This window comes from Poecilia latipinna, unplaced genomic scaffold (assembly GCF_001443285.1).
Source record: "Poecilia latipinna isolate Pla-1442-1.1 unplaced genomic scaffold, P_latipinna-1.0 Scaffold944, whole genome shotgun sequence".
Taxonomy (NCBI): Eukaryota; Metazoa; Chordata; class Actinopteri; order Cyprinodontiformes; family Poeciliidae; genus Poecilia; species Poecilia latipinna.
In genome coordinates, this window is record NW_015113560.1 from 386,208 (window position 1) to 402,178 (window position 15,971).

At 38.8% G+C, this 15,971-nt stretch overlaps 1 protein-coding gene across 2 annotated transcripts in view; it reads left to right on the forward strand.

Annotated features, from left to right (window-relative positions):
* dnajb6b (DnaJ heat shock protein family (Hsp40) member B6b) overlaps positions 1-10,912 on the forward strand; it is a 38,882-nt gene extending 27,970 nt beyond the window's left edge. The window contains exons 6-10 of one of the 2 annotated variants that reach the window (XM_015049385.1): positions 779-913; positions 1,052-1,199; positions 1,757-1,827; positions 8,431-8,589; positions 10,354-10,912. In XM_015049385.1, the coding sequence (XP_014904871.1) occupies positions 779-913; positions 1,052-1,199; positions 1,757-1,827; positions 8,431-8,589; positions 10,354-10,463 (623 nt within the window). In that variant the 3' untranslated portion in view covers positions 10,464-10,912. Of the gene's footprint in view, positions 1-778; positions 914-1,051; positions 1,200-1,756; positions 2,428-8,430; positions 8,590-10,353 lie in introns of those variants that run through there. The other variant, XM_015049386.1, reaches the window with a different exon arrangement.
* Positions 10,913-15,971: the final 5,059 nt, after the last annotated feature.

The window sequence follows — 15,971 nt, forward strand, 5'->3', positions numbered from 1 at the left end:
GGGGGGGTGGCGGCTTTCGGATGAAAATGGGTTTGTGGCATTTGGACGGTTTTTAACGGATAACGTTGTTCCAGAAATGACTAATAAACGCTCTGCCACCAATGAGAGCCTTTATCTAATCAGTTTCTTGAGCGTTTTTTTTTTTTTTTTTTCCCAAGCTGGGGCCATTTTCTTCAAATAAAATCCTCGAAATAATTCAACATTGATACTCGGTTTGGAAAAGTGTTAAATTTGGTCATATTTTTCCAAGCATTGATTAAATACTAGCCTTCCATCAATCTGTTCATCCTCTACTCCTATCTATTAATATTTGAATTCATTAATCTCTCCATTCGTATATTTGCCCAACAATCGTTGTGTCCATACTGTCATCAATTTATCGGCTACCCATCTATCCCTGAATATTGCTTCAGCCATCTTGTCATCTATCACTCTTTTTTTATATATATATATATATATCCATTCATCATCCATCCATCTATCAATCCATTAAACCATATCTACCCCATTAATCAAGTTTTCCCTCCATTTGTTCATTATCTAACCAGCTGTTTATCCATCCACCACTCAACTTGTCTTTCCATCAGTGGAAAAATACTTATAAAATGTGTTAAGATTACAAGAATCTACAGAAATTTAAACGACTACTAAAGGGCCACACTGAAAGTGAGACCTTTAGTAGTTGAAGAACCAAAGAAGGAAATCTGACGGTGAAAAACACTGCAAGAATTTTTTGAAATAAATGCCTCACCGTGGCAAACTCTGTTTGCTTTTGCAGCGGACGATCCCTTTGACGATTTCTTTGGAGGCCACAATCGTCAAAGAGGTGCGCACAGGAGCCGGATGGGCGGGCCGCTCTTTGGGTTCGGCGGCTTGCCAGCATTTGGGCCTAGCTTCTCAGGGTTTGAATCAGGTCTGCACATCCTTTACGGTTTTTGTGATTTACTTCGTATTTTATTGAAATAATGGGCATTTAAAAAGAATTACATTGTCTGTTAACTGAAATTAATACTTTTTTTTTTTTTTTTTTTTTTTTTTTGCCATTTTTTAGGTTTTAGCTCCTTTGGCGATATGGGTGGCGGAGGATTTACTTCCTTTTCTTCCTCTTCGTTCGGAGGCAGCGGAGGAGGGATGGGCAACTTCAGATCTGTGTCGACCTCTACCAAGATTGTCAATGGCAGGAAAATCACCACAAAACGGTGAGTGTTGAACTCGTGGGTACAGTACCTTGGAGTACATTCATATTTTGAACTTTTCTACATCTTGTAACGATACAAAGAGACTTTTATATTTTTAAGATTCAAAACTCGTCAGATGAACAGTAAGGAAACATGTTTTCCTGTACTTTGATGCCAAACATTTAAAATTTTGGTATATAAAAAAAAAAAAAAAATTAACTGAACCATGAAATATAAAATTAGAAATAAACTGTCCTGAAATGTAAACTGTGCAGAATATAAACTTGCATATGCATTACATTAGTTGATATGATCACTAAATGTGTAAAAATACAAAAAAAAAACCCCCAAAAAAACAGTTGCATCTGCTGTGAAAGGTTGTGCTACAAAGTCTTGACTCTGGGAGTCCACACTTTTCAGATTTCCTCATGCTATATGAAACTCATACATAATCAAACTCTGAAAAGGATTATTAAGTGTGACTATTTTTAGAAGATGTTTTATTTTCTGTAATTGTTGCTCCCAGGTTCCTAAAGAAGCTGCTGTCTTTCTGTGTGTGTTTGTGTGTGTGTGAACAGGATTGTGGAGAACGGCCAGGAGCGGGTAGAAGTGGTGGAAGATGGTCAGTTAAAATCCCTTACAGTTGATGGTAAGGAGCAGTTACTAAGACTGGATAACAAGTAAATATCTCGCCACAAAATTTGACCAACATGCAATTGTCTCATCTGGAAGAAGAAAAAAAACAAAACAAAACAAAACAAAAAAAAAAAGTCTCTTCTCTCTGTTCCTCCTGCATCTCATTCCCAAAGAAGAATTTTCTCATGTTAGCTTAGTTGCCAGGGAGAATAGAGACATGTTTTCAGTATTTGTATATTTGTATTTATTCCATTATTTAGGGGGACCAGCTTGCTGGGATTTGTTTTTATTTCCTGAATTTATTGAATTGTACTTTTCTGCCATAAACGCTAAGTTGGCTGTGTGCTGTATTTTTTTTTTTTTCCTCCTTCATTCAGGGTGTATATCGTCTTTAGGTGTTGTGGCAGAAAAAAAAAAAAAAAGATGCTGTATGTTTAACTTGCGCATGTCATTTTTGCTCCCTTTTATTTGATTAGTTTAACAAGTGAATGAGAAGCTTAACCACCTCACATTAATGTCTTTAACATAAACTCCACTTTGCTAACCTGTTGGCTATTGTTCATGCGAGTGTAATAAGATTTGTGTTCATTAATAAATTAATTATAACAACATGCATATTTTTGCTCATTTTCTCTGTTTGGAAGCGTGTTTGGTTTGTTTCTGCATGACAGAAGGAGGGGGCTACCTTTATGATTTCACATTAACTGCTTCGCCGGCTCAGACTGCGAATTTAAACGGCGACACCAGCTAAAGGGGAATCGCTGAGGACTCTTTGTTCTCCACGCAGCTCAGATTCGATCAATAAAGTTTCAGTTTGTGAAACGTCATGGAAACCCCACTGCCCTCATCTGGCGTCTGTGTGCGTTTCTTGTGGCTTGAGTGGCTTTGAATCATCTCTGCTCGTGGATGTGTGAGTTCACCTGCTTAATACGGCCGATCGCAACCGCACTAAAAAGGAACCACGCCGGCTGCTTCCTGTTGTACACTCACTCACCACCCATCACACAGCTCACCGTGTGTATTATGTAACTTACTAATGCCTCAGTGACTCACATTAGGGTTTGGTGCCTGTCTGTTCTCACTCAAGTAACCCTTGTCATTGTTGGATGCGTCTTCACTGGAATTTCATCTATCTTCAATCTTGGAGCTTTTTTTTTTCTTTTTTTTTTTTTTCCTGTTCCCTGATTGATATATTTCCATTGAACAAGTCAGCTGATTTTTAAAATGTCCTCTTCTTATTCACAGTTCTGTTGGTTTACAGCGTTTACTCACCAATAGAACCCATTAAGTGCAGAGACACTTAGGTTTTTGTGGTGATTGCTGCTAAAAATGCATCACCAGCTGAAGCCTCCGAATGCTGAATATCCCTGGATCTCATTAAAGGAGGATAAAATTAAATTCCCTTAAATATCCACCAGAATTCCACGTTTTATTAAAGGTTTAAGCATTTTTGAGGTACGTATGTGAATGAGTGTGGAAAGATTTTCTAAATGTTTTCCCGGTCTCTTTCTTTGTTCCTCTCTGCATCCATCAACATCCGTCCGTCTCTGAATTATTCATCCAACTGCCCATGCGTCTGTCTATTCTTTTGTCTACTCTTCATCGCTTTGTTCAGTTATCTATCTATTCCTCCCATCCATCCTTCCATTATTCGTTTATCTGGCTACAGATTCATCCTTTTTTGTCCATTATCCATGTCTTTATTCAGCCTTCAACTTGTTTCCATTATTTCACCCATTCATCCCTCCAAATATTGTTCATCCATCTACCAATTTGTTTTTATCGGTTATTCATCCAACCTTCCACTTATTCTCACATTATCTGTCTATTGTAATTTTCTCAATTATCCATAAGTCCATCCATCCCCTTGTGTCCTGTCCTCTGTCCTTGTTTTTTTTTCTCTAGGTTCCAGATTTAAAGCCTGACCAGAATGAGCTGGTCAACCCTGCAAATCTTAAACCAATTTATCTACTTTGCTTTTTTTTTATTTTATTTATTTTTTTTTTACATTTTCCCTCTGCCTGCTTGCAAAAGAAAAAAAAAACATATCCAAATAGGACTGCTACACACATTTAATTTAAATTAATAAAACAAATCAGCTTGGGTAAAGAAATGGTACAATCCGTCCCACAATGCTTTAGTATAAAATCCTTTCAAAATGATGCATCTGGTCATGAAAATTCATTCATTTCTAAACTAGACTAAACCCCCAATGTTGCTGATTTGCTGCTTAATCTCTTTAATGTCTTGTGAAGTGTAAAATGAAGATGTACACGAGATAAGACACTACAGGAAATCGTAGCATTTCCTGTATTAAACCATAAAGCTGGAGTCATGGACACTGCATTTGTTTTACAGCTTGCTCAGAGGAACACACAGAAAAACATGAGTGTTCCTAAAGGAATGTGCTCAAGGCTAGTTTATTTGAAGAGGGCCCACTTCAGTTTTTGAGACATGTCAAGCAAAGGAAGCGGTAAAATCGGGGTGAGGCCTGCAATGAGTCAGACTGAATCTGCAGAGCTTCCACTTGGATTTCTAACTTTTTGCATATCTGATTCCAAATGTGTCTGGCAGAGCTGGTGCTTAGATTAACACACAATCTATTTCAGTTTGACCTCTTTAGATTTCTCTTATGAGATTAACTACTAGACTAAAAGCTTTCAATTATAACCCTTCAGGTTGGCTCCGTCGCCTCTTTCCCGTCAGTATAATTTTATTTAAATGTGACGTGTTTTTTTTTTTTTGTTTTTTTTTTTTAACCCTGTATTTTAGAGCCCCAGAATCAATCATTAAAGAGATGGAAGAACGACACAGGGTGTAGGTGTCGGATTTGTTGTGCAATAGCGCCATCTTCCGGTCTTCTCAACCTTCCTCTCAATTTGAACAGTATTACCATTTTTGGTGCGTTTAGCATGTTAACAGAATTAGAAATAAATAGAAAATGTCGAGATCCTTAAGGATATGTATTTTCACTGCACTATTAACATTATTTTGAACTTCAAAATAAGTTCAAAACAGCAGAATAGCGTCGACTTCGTTACAATTTGTGGTTACTTTAGCCACCTCTGGTTATTTCACTCAATAAAATGCGAACCTCTTGTAACCAAAAATGCACAACATTGAAGCCTAAACAGTTTGTTAAAGTGAGACTATTTTCGCTAGAGTCATAGGCAGAAAATGTAATTTAGAAATCTGATGTTTGTTGTTGGTAAACAGAACACAGACATCCGCAAATATTCATGAAAGAGGACATAATAGTTGATAACATAATTATTACAACAAATATTACTGATTGGGAAAAAAACAACAATTTAAATGTACAATCATAACACATTTATTTGTTTAACATAAAAACATTGGGTGGTTTAAAAGTGTATCTCTCGTGACCACTAGATGTCATCATTTGTATGCAAAAAGAAACTAATCCAAAACAGGCAAAACTACCATTTAGGAAGAGAAATCACAAAACCCTGAACTCGGCTGAACTCAATTTACTACGGAAAGCAAGTCTGAAGAAACACATTTTCAAAAAGTGTTTTAAAAGTGTAAGCCAATGTCAGTTAATTAGGTACAAAAATTGCTACTCTTCAGCAAAATAATTTTTTTTTCTCCTGTGTATAGAAAAACAGTAACCAAGAAAACTCTTGCTGCTCTTGCTATTCCCTCTTCATCCATCTGCTCCAGTATGACACACACGTCTGATTTGTTGCACCGCCCCCGTCCTCGCCTCACCTCGCCTCACCTTATACCCCCCACACACAGCCTTTTCCTCCCACAAACACAGAAACACAGTCTGCTTGACAGCTTAGCACGACACCAGAGCCTGCAGCCACTGGCTATTTTATGAACGATGGGAAAAGATAAGCCGCCTGCTTCTCCTCGGCCGTGTCTGAACAAGGATTTTATCTGTCAGTGCTCAGCAGTGGGGTCCCCGTCAGCAATGACACCAGACATCCTGAAACCCAGCGATGGCGGACTGTTGAATATAATCTGGCTGCAGTTGTCATCCAGGGTTAGCCCTCCTTTGGAGCTGTGATTTATTTCAGACTCTCTCAGTCCATGATTCAACCTCCAGTCTGCTGCGTGTAACTCTGTAAATGTCTCTCTCGTATAGATTTAGTGTTGAGGTGCAACTTGGTGTCTGTGTTCATGCCTGCATTACGGCTGGCCGCGTTATTTAACCTGGAGACAAATGACAGGTGCTCTCGGCACAATAGCGAGCAAATGAGACGTCTTACTGCTTGAAGGGTGTTCACTTTTTAAATAAAGTCTTTGATCCAGAAAATAATAGACCACTTATTTGAACATTAACTAAAACCCTCATTATCGCTTTAGCTCTTTGATATTGTCTTTGTTTAATTTGATTAAATGCTGCTGGATTATGCAACTTGGTAGCAGAAGAAGAAACCCTATTACCGAGGTAGCAGGATGCCTAATAGATGCAAATATTGATCCTCAGGAGTGGCGGAGGCTGGAATGAAGCAGGCAGCCTTGAAGTCACAAACGTTTTTGGCTTAATCCAGCCATCCAACGTCACCTGATGGGATCGTGAAACAAATATGGGTTGGAATTGAGAGGCAAGCCACCAATTTTCCTGCTGTCTGGAGGTCCACTGAGAGCCGCTGTCTCCTTGTAGGGTCGACTCTTGGTTGTCCGGTTTAATAAGCTGGTTCGTAAACTCTGAAAACAAAAGGCTCTCTGGTTTGAGGTTAAAAAGGCATAAGTAACCTTAAAGTGTGAGCTTTTTTCATTGAGAAGATGAACACATTTTCTGTGGATCGTTTCAGAATAAGTAAGAGAAAAAAATCCTTTTGTGAGGAATAAATCAGACTTGGTGTCACGATGAATGACCTTGGGTAAAATGTTTTGTTTAAAACCTGGGCATCATGACAGTGTTTTGCTAGAACTGAAAACAAGTTTTTACCTGAAGCACTCAAAAAGGACATTACAGCCCATTTGAAAGACACGTTATACATTCACAAGCCAGCTTCCTTTGTATGTTTCCTTGGTAGAAAGCCGATGATTTTAGATCATCTTGGTGAGGTGAAAACATGTTGAAGATCAAATAAAAAACAAAAAAACAAAACAAAGACTTTGGTGACTGAATGTGGTATTGCTGCCAGTTCCAGCCATCCCAGGAACTGATGATCCGCTTTTTATGTTCAACCACAGGTCAGATAATCACTGCGTGGGCAAAACAACTTATTAACACCGGGTAAAGTGCGTAGAGTGGTTCTGGATAGAAGAGTAGCCCAGGTAACATGTCGCATCTAAAATGGGCAGAAAACGATCTCTCCAAACGTAAAACATGCTGAACGTTGAAGCAGACTGGCCACAGCGTCAGAAGACAACAGCTAAAAACAGGAGCCTCAGGCTACAATTAACACAGGCTCACCAAAATGTGAAAAGACTGGGAAAAAAAAAACAAAAAAAAAAACATTTTAGCAGCAAGACTAAATGGTTGAATTAATCTTGTATCAACATTTCATGCTGGTGGTGGAAGTATAATGGTGTGCCAGATATTTTCTTGGCATACTTTGGACCTTTTACTACCAGATGAGCATTATTTACACACTACAGTCTGAGTATTGCTCCTGTCAATATCCATCCAGCCACAACAGTTATTACGTTTCAACAGAACAATGCACTGGCACAACACCTTGATCATCTCAAGCTGGTTTCTTGAACATAAAGATAAATTCTTCTCAAAGAGGCCTCCATGCTTGATTGCAGTTGTTGCTGCTCAACCAGTTATTAGGTTTAGTGGCCAATCACTTTTCCACACAAAGCCACGTGGAAGTGTAACAAACATGTAGAAAAGAGGGCAATCACTTTTCGCACCACTCCGTAGACACAGCAGAGGTTTAATCATGCTCTAGACTCTGCTGTGTTTTATATATGTGTTCATGTTAGTTATATTTCTTTTCCAAGCTGGTGCAAACCCTCCTTTAATGGGACCGGTTTCAGGAAGGCGAGCATCTGGCTTCCTTTATTCTCCTTGGCGCTGCCTTAATTACACAACACAATGGCGATCCGATCTGCCTGTAATCTTCTGGTATAATAACCCCTCCATCCCCCACCCCCCCCCGCCCCCAACCACAGCCACCTCACACCATTCCCTTGCCTGCCACTAATTCAATATAAATGTAAATTACCTAGAGAGAAGAATAACCAAATCTCATTTTATTTACATGACTAATCACAATCAAAGCCAGGCAGATGAAAAATGAATGAAATATGTGCCTGGAGTTTGATTGAAGGAAGGGGTGAGAGTGGGGGCGGGGGGGGGTCTGTTTACCTTAAGGGTACCTGGTTTATATCATCTCTGTTTTGTTTTTTTCTTCTTCTTGCTTACATCAATATACCTTTCGGACTCACGCCTAACTTGCAGTAATATAAGTTTGTATCTCTATTCCTGTGTCTGATTGTATTCAAACAGCCAAGGGCATCAGAAGGCAATATGTTTTTCTCTTTTGGAACAAACACATCTCATGTCAAAAGGGACAGTGGAGGAGGAGGGGGGGACGACGACCTTATGTTGAACACCTCGGGCAGTCCAACCAGACAGCGATAAGCTTCAAGGTGTGATTCATTCCCTCTCTGCTCACACCCACAGATATCGCCCCCCAAGACCCGCTTGAGGAGGAGTTTCGCAGCCGCAGACAAAACATGCTCCCCGGTTTGGGCCTCCACCAGCGCTACCTGAGGAACTCCGCCCAGAACCCCTCCGAGGAAGAGGAGGAGCACGGCCCGCAGAGCCTGGGACTAACGAGAGGTCCGCCCTGCTGCCACTGCAGGCCTGATTAATTACCCACACACAAGAGCTCTGCCTTAAAGACTCCTAATGAGCACGGCTAATTGTCTGCTGTTGTGCCTGACGGCCTCACAAAGCGCAGTGACGACGTCTGATTGGCAGATGTAAACACCGAGGACAGAGATGTTCATTAGCCAGCTCTGTTTTACGTCGCCGTTAACGACCAGAGGTCAGAGTCGGCCCCCTGTTTTCCTTCACGGGGTCAGGAAGTCAGGCACAAAAGCTGAGCAATTACACACGGCCGCCGAGCGTTTTTTTATTATTTTTTTTTTTTTACACGCGGCGGCTTCGTTAGCCGAGGGGGGAACCTTTAATTTCAACGTGCATAGTTCCTGCCGAGATACAAACAAAGAGCCTGATTCTCAGTCGCGCTCTCTCTGTCTTCTCAGGGAGATTTTAACTAGCATTCCTGTCTGGAACCCGGAGAAAATGAGGGCAAAATCAACAGCGAGGTCTGACGAGTCCCCCACTTCCCCCTCCCAAAATAAAGAATATAAAAAATGCAAAATTACAAATTTAACAAGCTAAACGTGGTGCAGTTTACTAACAGTTCATTAATCATTCACAAAACCATGTCGCCATGCTGCAAAATATTATGGATGACCTATGGTTGCTTTGATGAGTCTTATGTGTTCTGCAAGATGTGGATCATCTGAGGGGGGAGGGGGGGAGCTGCATCTGGATCACCGATGCAGTTCAGTTTTTTGGATAATGAGAATAATTCCAGTTAATAACTATACGTTCTCAATTTTAGCACTAAAGAAAGACCCTCATAGTGTGATTAAAATCCAAGAAAAAAAAAAAATGCTTCCTTCAGTTGCAACATCTGCATTCCTGTTTCCAAAATTATAATCTTTTTTTATTATTATTAATTGCCAGCAAATTACTTGCAAACATATTCATCCTACTTTAACAAATGTCAGTGTGCAAGATTTTTTTTCAAAAAATTGAAATATATGATAAATGGTATTCAACTAGTTTTCCTCCAATACGCCGAAATAAAATATAGAGTAACAAACTGCATGCAAAAGTAGCATAACTAACCTCAGTATAAATACATTTGTTATATGTGGATCTCATAAACAGCATCATGAAGACCAAGAGCCACAACAAGCAGGTCATGGATAAAATGGCTGAGAAAAAGACACATATATGTGAAACAATATTCCAAATCAAACAGTTTATGGCTGTCCATCTCAGCTGATTGGCAAAAGAGAGAGGCTGTTGCAACTCTGGAAAAACAGCAGAGAAGAACATCTGTTAAAACTTGAAAATGGATCCTCACAGATTTCCTCATTTTCAGTCAATTATTTTGAAAAAAAAAAGGAATGGGCAAAAGTTTGAGTTTCTGAAAAGCAGGTAGAGACATTCACTAAAGGGTTTGCTGGTGTAATTGCAGGAAAAGGTTTTCTGCAAAATACTCGAGGGGGCTGAATATAAATTAACCACATCTTTCAATCTTTTACTTGTAAAAAAAAAAAGAAAAAGAAAAATGTCTTGAAGACTCAGTGTAATTTTTCTTAAATTCACAATTACTCTCTGTTTTGTGATACTCTAGCACATAAAATCCCAATAAAAATCAGTTAACGTCCGTGGATGTCAATAATTTGGAAACTTTTGGTAGGTGTAAATCATTTTGGGGTACGCTGTTTGTAACGGGGTAGTTTAAGAGTTATTAAACAATGCCCTCATTTACTGACACTATTTTTCTTTGCTGTTTTGTAGGACATGTGGACACCAAGAGGAAGAAACTGTGGCTGAAGGAGGCGGAATCCAAAAAGAAGCGAGCTCCTCGGCATTTCCCTCGTTTCAGTGGCTTTGGCACCTATTTTTGAACAGTTCTCGGTTACATTTGGCAGATGTGCCCTCAGCTGTATGTGGCATTAGTTTGTTTCGGCTAAAATTCAGAGACCCTACTCCTCTGCTGCTGCGTCATAGTTCCCTTTTTTTTTCTATTAGCTGCAGCAAAGAGAATTGTGTCTCTCCTGCTTGTATTAACCAAAACCATTCTCTCCGAGTCCTCCGCTTAATATTTAGATTTGTACAGCATTCGTTGTAGTTTACTGGTTGGCAGTGGTGGTTCTTGCATGAACGGAGCCCGAGCTGAGACCCAACCAATTAAAGTGTGGGAAATCATCTATATTCTGAGATAGAGTAAATTGCAATGGATTTCCACACAAAGCATGTAAAAGTCTCCCATTCTCCAGCAGGAAGCAGGAGACACCAGCTCTGAATCGAATGTGTACACGAATAAAAGCAATAGAAGACTCGTTCAAGGTGCAACCGCGAGATTTTCAGGTTTTAATTTAATGCTATGTTTTTTACCTGATGGTTGTGTGCTCCCCTTTCCGACTCAACCCTAGGCAACTGGCCATGTGGCCCACATCAAAAGCTTTATATATATATATATATATATATATATATATATATATATATATATATATATATATAAAACATGCATGGGTTTGGCCTTGAAGATTTGCAAATAAAACACACACACAACCAAAAAAATCAAAAATCAAAATGAATCTTTTCTGATTGAGCTTTATCGGTTGCTTTGTGCGTATTTGAAAAGATACAGGTGTAAGGAGATTGACAGGAGCAGCTCTGTTTGAAATTAGCAGAAAGTTTCTGACACTGGACACAGCATGTGAGAGTCAGTGAAGGTCAAACCATTTAGTGGATCCATCTTTAATAGGAGACGAAGAGAGAAGACTGGAAAATGTGAGCGGTACAAAGGCTTAAAGCTTTGGACAGTATTAGAAAATGATTAACTTGTTCAGCTCAGTTGAATCACATTTTTTTTTCCCCTCAGCATGAAAGGACACGATTACCGCTCTTAAATGCTACTTTAGAGAATTAATTGTTTGTGAATTCATTGTATTTGTAATAGTTTTCTCTCAAGAAACGTTTTCCTTATTTGATGACTCCTGACAAATCCAAGAGAAATGTTCATTTTTTTATGGACTCTCGTGATTAAATGCTTAAAGAAATCATAACCTGAGTTTTTTTTTTTCTTCTCATGTTTTGGATAATTGTTGTAACTGAAAGACTTAAAATGACTCATTGTTATTGTTTCTGGCAAATGCCGACATATTTTTTATTTAAGATGTCCTAATGCATCATGACGAGATTTCCTTTGGAAGTTAAACAGGCCCACAGCATCATTGGTCCTCCACCATACTCAACAGTGGAGATAAGGTGCTTTTCCACAAACTGATGCTTGATTTTACTCCGCACTCATGGTTACTCATCAAACGCATCAAGAAACACTGTCTTGTGTTGCAAAACAACTGCTGACAAACTTACTGAAGAGGAAGAGCTGAACCTCAGGGCCGAGGCGAATCGATCAACATTTTCATCGCTCACATATAATGATACTTTGGTAAAAACAAATCCATTGCACAAATAAATCTTAAATAAAAAACAAAAATTATGCAAACATTGCACATGCCATTTAACAGCATAAAGAAGATTAAAATTTTGTGTTTCGGGCACTTTCAAGGTTTTGATTACAATTAGTGCCATTAGGAAATCTGTGAATTTCACAAATTTGTTCTTAATGAAAGATTGGCAAGAAGACAGGAAGGAAATGAAACCCAAATGAACATCTGTGGCAGAAACCTACGTCTGCATGCCGAACACATCATTCCTATGGTGGGACATGGTGGCGGCAGCAGGATGAAACGGGGGCAGCTTAACCTTCCACCTGACAATTATGCATTTCAATGTGTTGGTTTATCAGAAAAAAAAATCTCAGTAAGTTGTCACAAATGTGTAAAAGTTCAAGGGGCATTAGTACTTTCACAAGGAATTTATGTGGTTATTTGCGTCTTTTTACATAGTCAAACTTTCAAAAACATTTTTATTTCACATGCGTAAGTTTCTCTGTGCTGTCAAACAGTTTATTATTTCAGAGTCATCTGCTCTTATCGCATGCATGGATGTTTACCAGCTGCTCTCCAGGGAACAGTAACTGAACGGTGCCAGAGACGAATCACCCCGAATTTCCCTGTCACAAGTGCAAAGCGCCTTAGAAACAGCAGCATTCCCACAGTATTTTGAATGAGCCTGCCTTGCAGTAGTTTGTATTATTCATGCGGCAGAACTCTTGCACATGACCCGGCAACTCATTTTGCCCTTATTCCCATGCAGCCAGCGGTCTCAGAGGGTTTAATTAAACTGCGTCGAAGCAGAGGCCCATCTCTTGCCGTTGCCTTAAAATCTCGCAAACGTTCCTCCCGCTGACTTCCACTCAGAGGACGTCGACGTCCTGAAGAGCAAGGAGGCGAGGCAGCAAGCGCAGCATCCAGCTCTTCTGTGTCAACCGGCGGCTGCTTGAGAGAAAACAGCACCTGAGTGAAGTGGAGCGCCTATTGACACCCATTACGACACAGAGAGAAATTAGGTCACAAGTAAGTGTTCTACACTGTAAGGCAAATGAGAATAAAAAAAAAAAAGAAAGAGAGCAAACATAACCTGAGTTTGTTTCGACCTGGATCGGACTGATTTAAAAACCGGCTGCTGGAACCAAAAATCCTTCTATTTAAAATATCAGAGCATAAGTACAAGACACGGGAAAAGGTGTTTTCAAAACATCTTTGATGGCAGTGTTCCTTTCTGAATTTAGCCCTCGTTTCCCGTTGTGAGCTCATGGGAATCCAGCACTAGACCTCATAATCAATATACAGTCATTGCCAGTAACTTAGAATATCATTCAAATAAGGCTCATTTGTCAGGTTAGAAGTACTGTTTGAAAATAACAACCTTTAAGTAGGTATTTATTATAATTTTTGTTAGGCTCACATATCTGTATTTAAATATTTATTTTGGTCAGGTGTATAGTTACATGTTTGTTTGTTTTTTTTTTACTGTAAGTAGAAAATCCTCATAATTAACAAAAAATAAAGGCTTTAAAAACATCAGTAAGTGTGTGATTAATATAATCACTTAGTGAATTTAGTGAAATAAACTATACTAGTAGTAATATTCTAATTTATTGAATGTATGACGTGCACATGGAGAACTTTGTTACAAATCTGCCCTAGCATTTTAATTCTTCATATAAGATTTTTTTTTTTAAATGTAAGTTTTGACTTCACTGAATTTATGAATTCTCATTCTTCACACTAAGAGAACAAAACTATAGTTTTTTTTTTTTTTTTGTAGTTTCCTTAAAGATGTGCCTTTTGTAAATACAAGAATACGAAAGGTAATTTCTGACAAAATGACCAGGTTTTGTAGCTACTTCTGTAAAGTGTGAAATCAGTCAATGTTAACAACAGGCAGACAACCCACTTGTTAGCTTGTCAGCAGGGTAGGTAAAACCTCGATGGTTAGGAAACAAGCTGGGATGCTCTCTAACCTTTTATGGAACAAGCTATCAAGCTATTTTATGTACTTATCTTGCTAGCAGGCTAAAAATAAGCCGGCATGGTATCAGGCTGGCTAGTTGCACAGTTAAACTAGTGAGTTCACCAATTTTTTTGGTTGGCTTGCTAAAATTGGGGTTTATAATTCAAATTTAAAAAAAATTCAATAATCCTACAGGGAAATAAAATGTTGTATCTCATATAGTTTTTTTTTTTTTTTTTTTTTTCAAAATTTTTTTTCAGATTTTGCTGACTGTGGGAATGCCGGAACTCCTGTAGCAGTCTGTAATACAGTGATCTGAACAAGCCTCTGACAGAATACACTGCTGTTGTATAACAGTCTCATGAAAATGATTCTCAGAGGTTTCCCAAGTATTTTTAATTTTCTTAAAAAATCATTTTGTTGCACAATAATGTCCAGATGTTCCACAGTGGTCCCAAGAACAGACTTAGCCTGGTTCTCATCCTGACGCCCCAAAGGTTTACACTCTGCACAGCAGACTTACAAAATCCATGCAGTATCCTGCTGCAAAACATGAAGGACTTAAGCTTCCCCAAGAAGCACAGCTTGCTCTGTCCATTCTTCCAAACAGTTTTACTGTTGCAATTCTGGTCCTGGTCTGTTGCCCAGGTGAGCAATGCGGCATTTATATTCCTCAGCTTCTTCTCGAATCATTGAAATAGTGTTTGATCTGTTTCTGTTTCTCCTGAAATCTACAATCATCTGCTTTGTTTTGTGCACATTCAAGATATGATTGTTGTGCAGCTTCTTCACCATTTCTGATAGCGATGCTCTTTCAGACGACTGCAGTCACCTAAGCATTTCTGTAGATCACAAGAGTCTGTTTTGTATTGGAAGTCAGAGTTGTGCAGAATGAAAATAAATGGTGAGAGTACAGTCCCCTGTGGTGCTCCTGTACTGTTTTTTCCACCTGGTTAGACACACATCCCTTCAGTCTTACAAAATGTGGTCCGTTTGTCAGGTAGCCATTGATCCAGGTGATTGTTGAGGCCTCTACCTATCATCAGGAGTTTCTGGCAAATCAAATCAGATTGAATTGTGCTCAGTTCTCTGGAGAAATTAAAGAACATGATTCTCACAGTGTTGGAAAAAAAAGAACTTTCTAGCTATTTAGTGTGTTAAACAACTTGCTAGTAGGCATTGCTATGAGGCTAGTTAACACCCTAGTATTCTTCTTCAGAATAATCTAATTGGTTTGTTGCTGTATCGTTCACCGATTCCCAGCATATCAAACAAGCTTTCAACAGTCAACACTGTGCAGGAGTTCTCTGCTTGTTACAAAGGGAGTTTTTTTTTTTTTTTTTTTTTGCCTGTGGACAATAAAAAAAGGGGGAGTTCAAAATGATAGAGTTCTTCAGGGCTGCTAAAGAAAAAAGACATGCAAGTTTGAAAATCCTCATATTGTGGATCAGCTGTTAGACAGAGATTTAGGAGCTACTAAATTGGAGGGAGAATATTTTTCCAGTGGTGCACTCAGCAGATTAGAGGTAGAGCGAGGGGGTTGTTCTGGAGAAAGCATTCATACTTCCACCTCCAACAATTACTTGGAACACATTTATGTAAATGACTTGTTTCTCAATACAAAATCAATCAATCCTGAAACATAATTTTACATAAACCTGTTTTTTTTTTTATTTCTTTTTTTTTTTTTTTTTTTTAGGGTTTTTAAAAGGCAGCTTTTTCTTCACATTAAGAAAAATTAAACACATTTTCACATTTGAGTGAGTGGCTGTTTCTTTGTTCTTAGTGGTGTTTTGATTTTGCTCCTGTTTACCAGAGAAAAAACAACAACTATTACTTGTGCTTGTTTTCAGAATTGAGGAATTATTTATACAAGCCAAAAACAGCAGCCTTGAATTTTGTGCTTGTTTACAAGTTGGATTGGGTGCATGAATCCGTGGCAATTTCAGAACCGCGTCAGCTACACCAGACTATTGTCAGAGGGATGT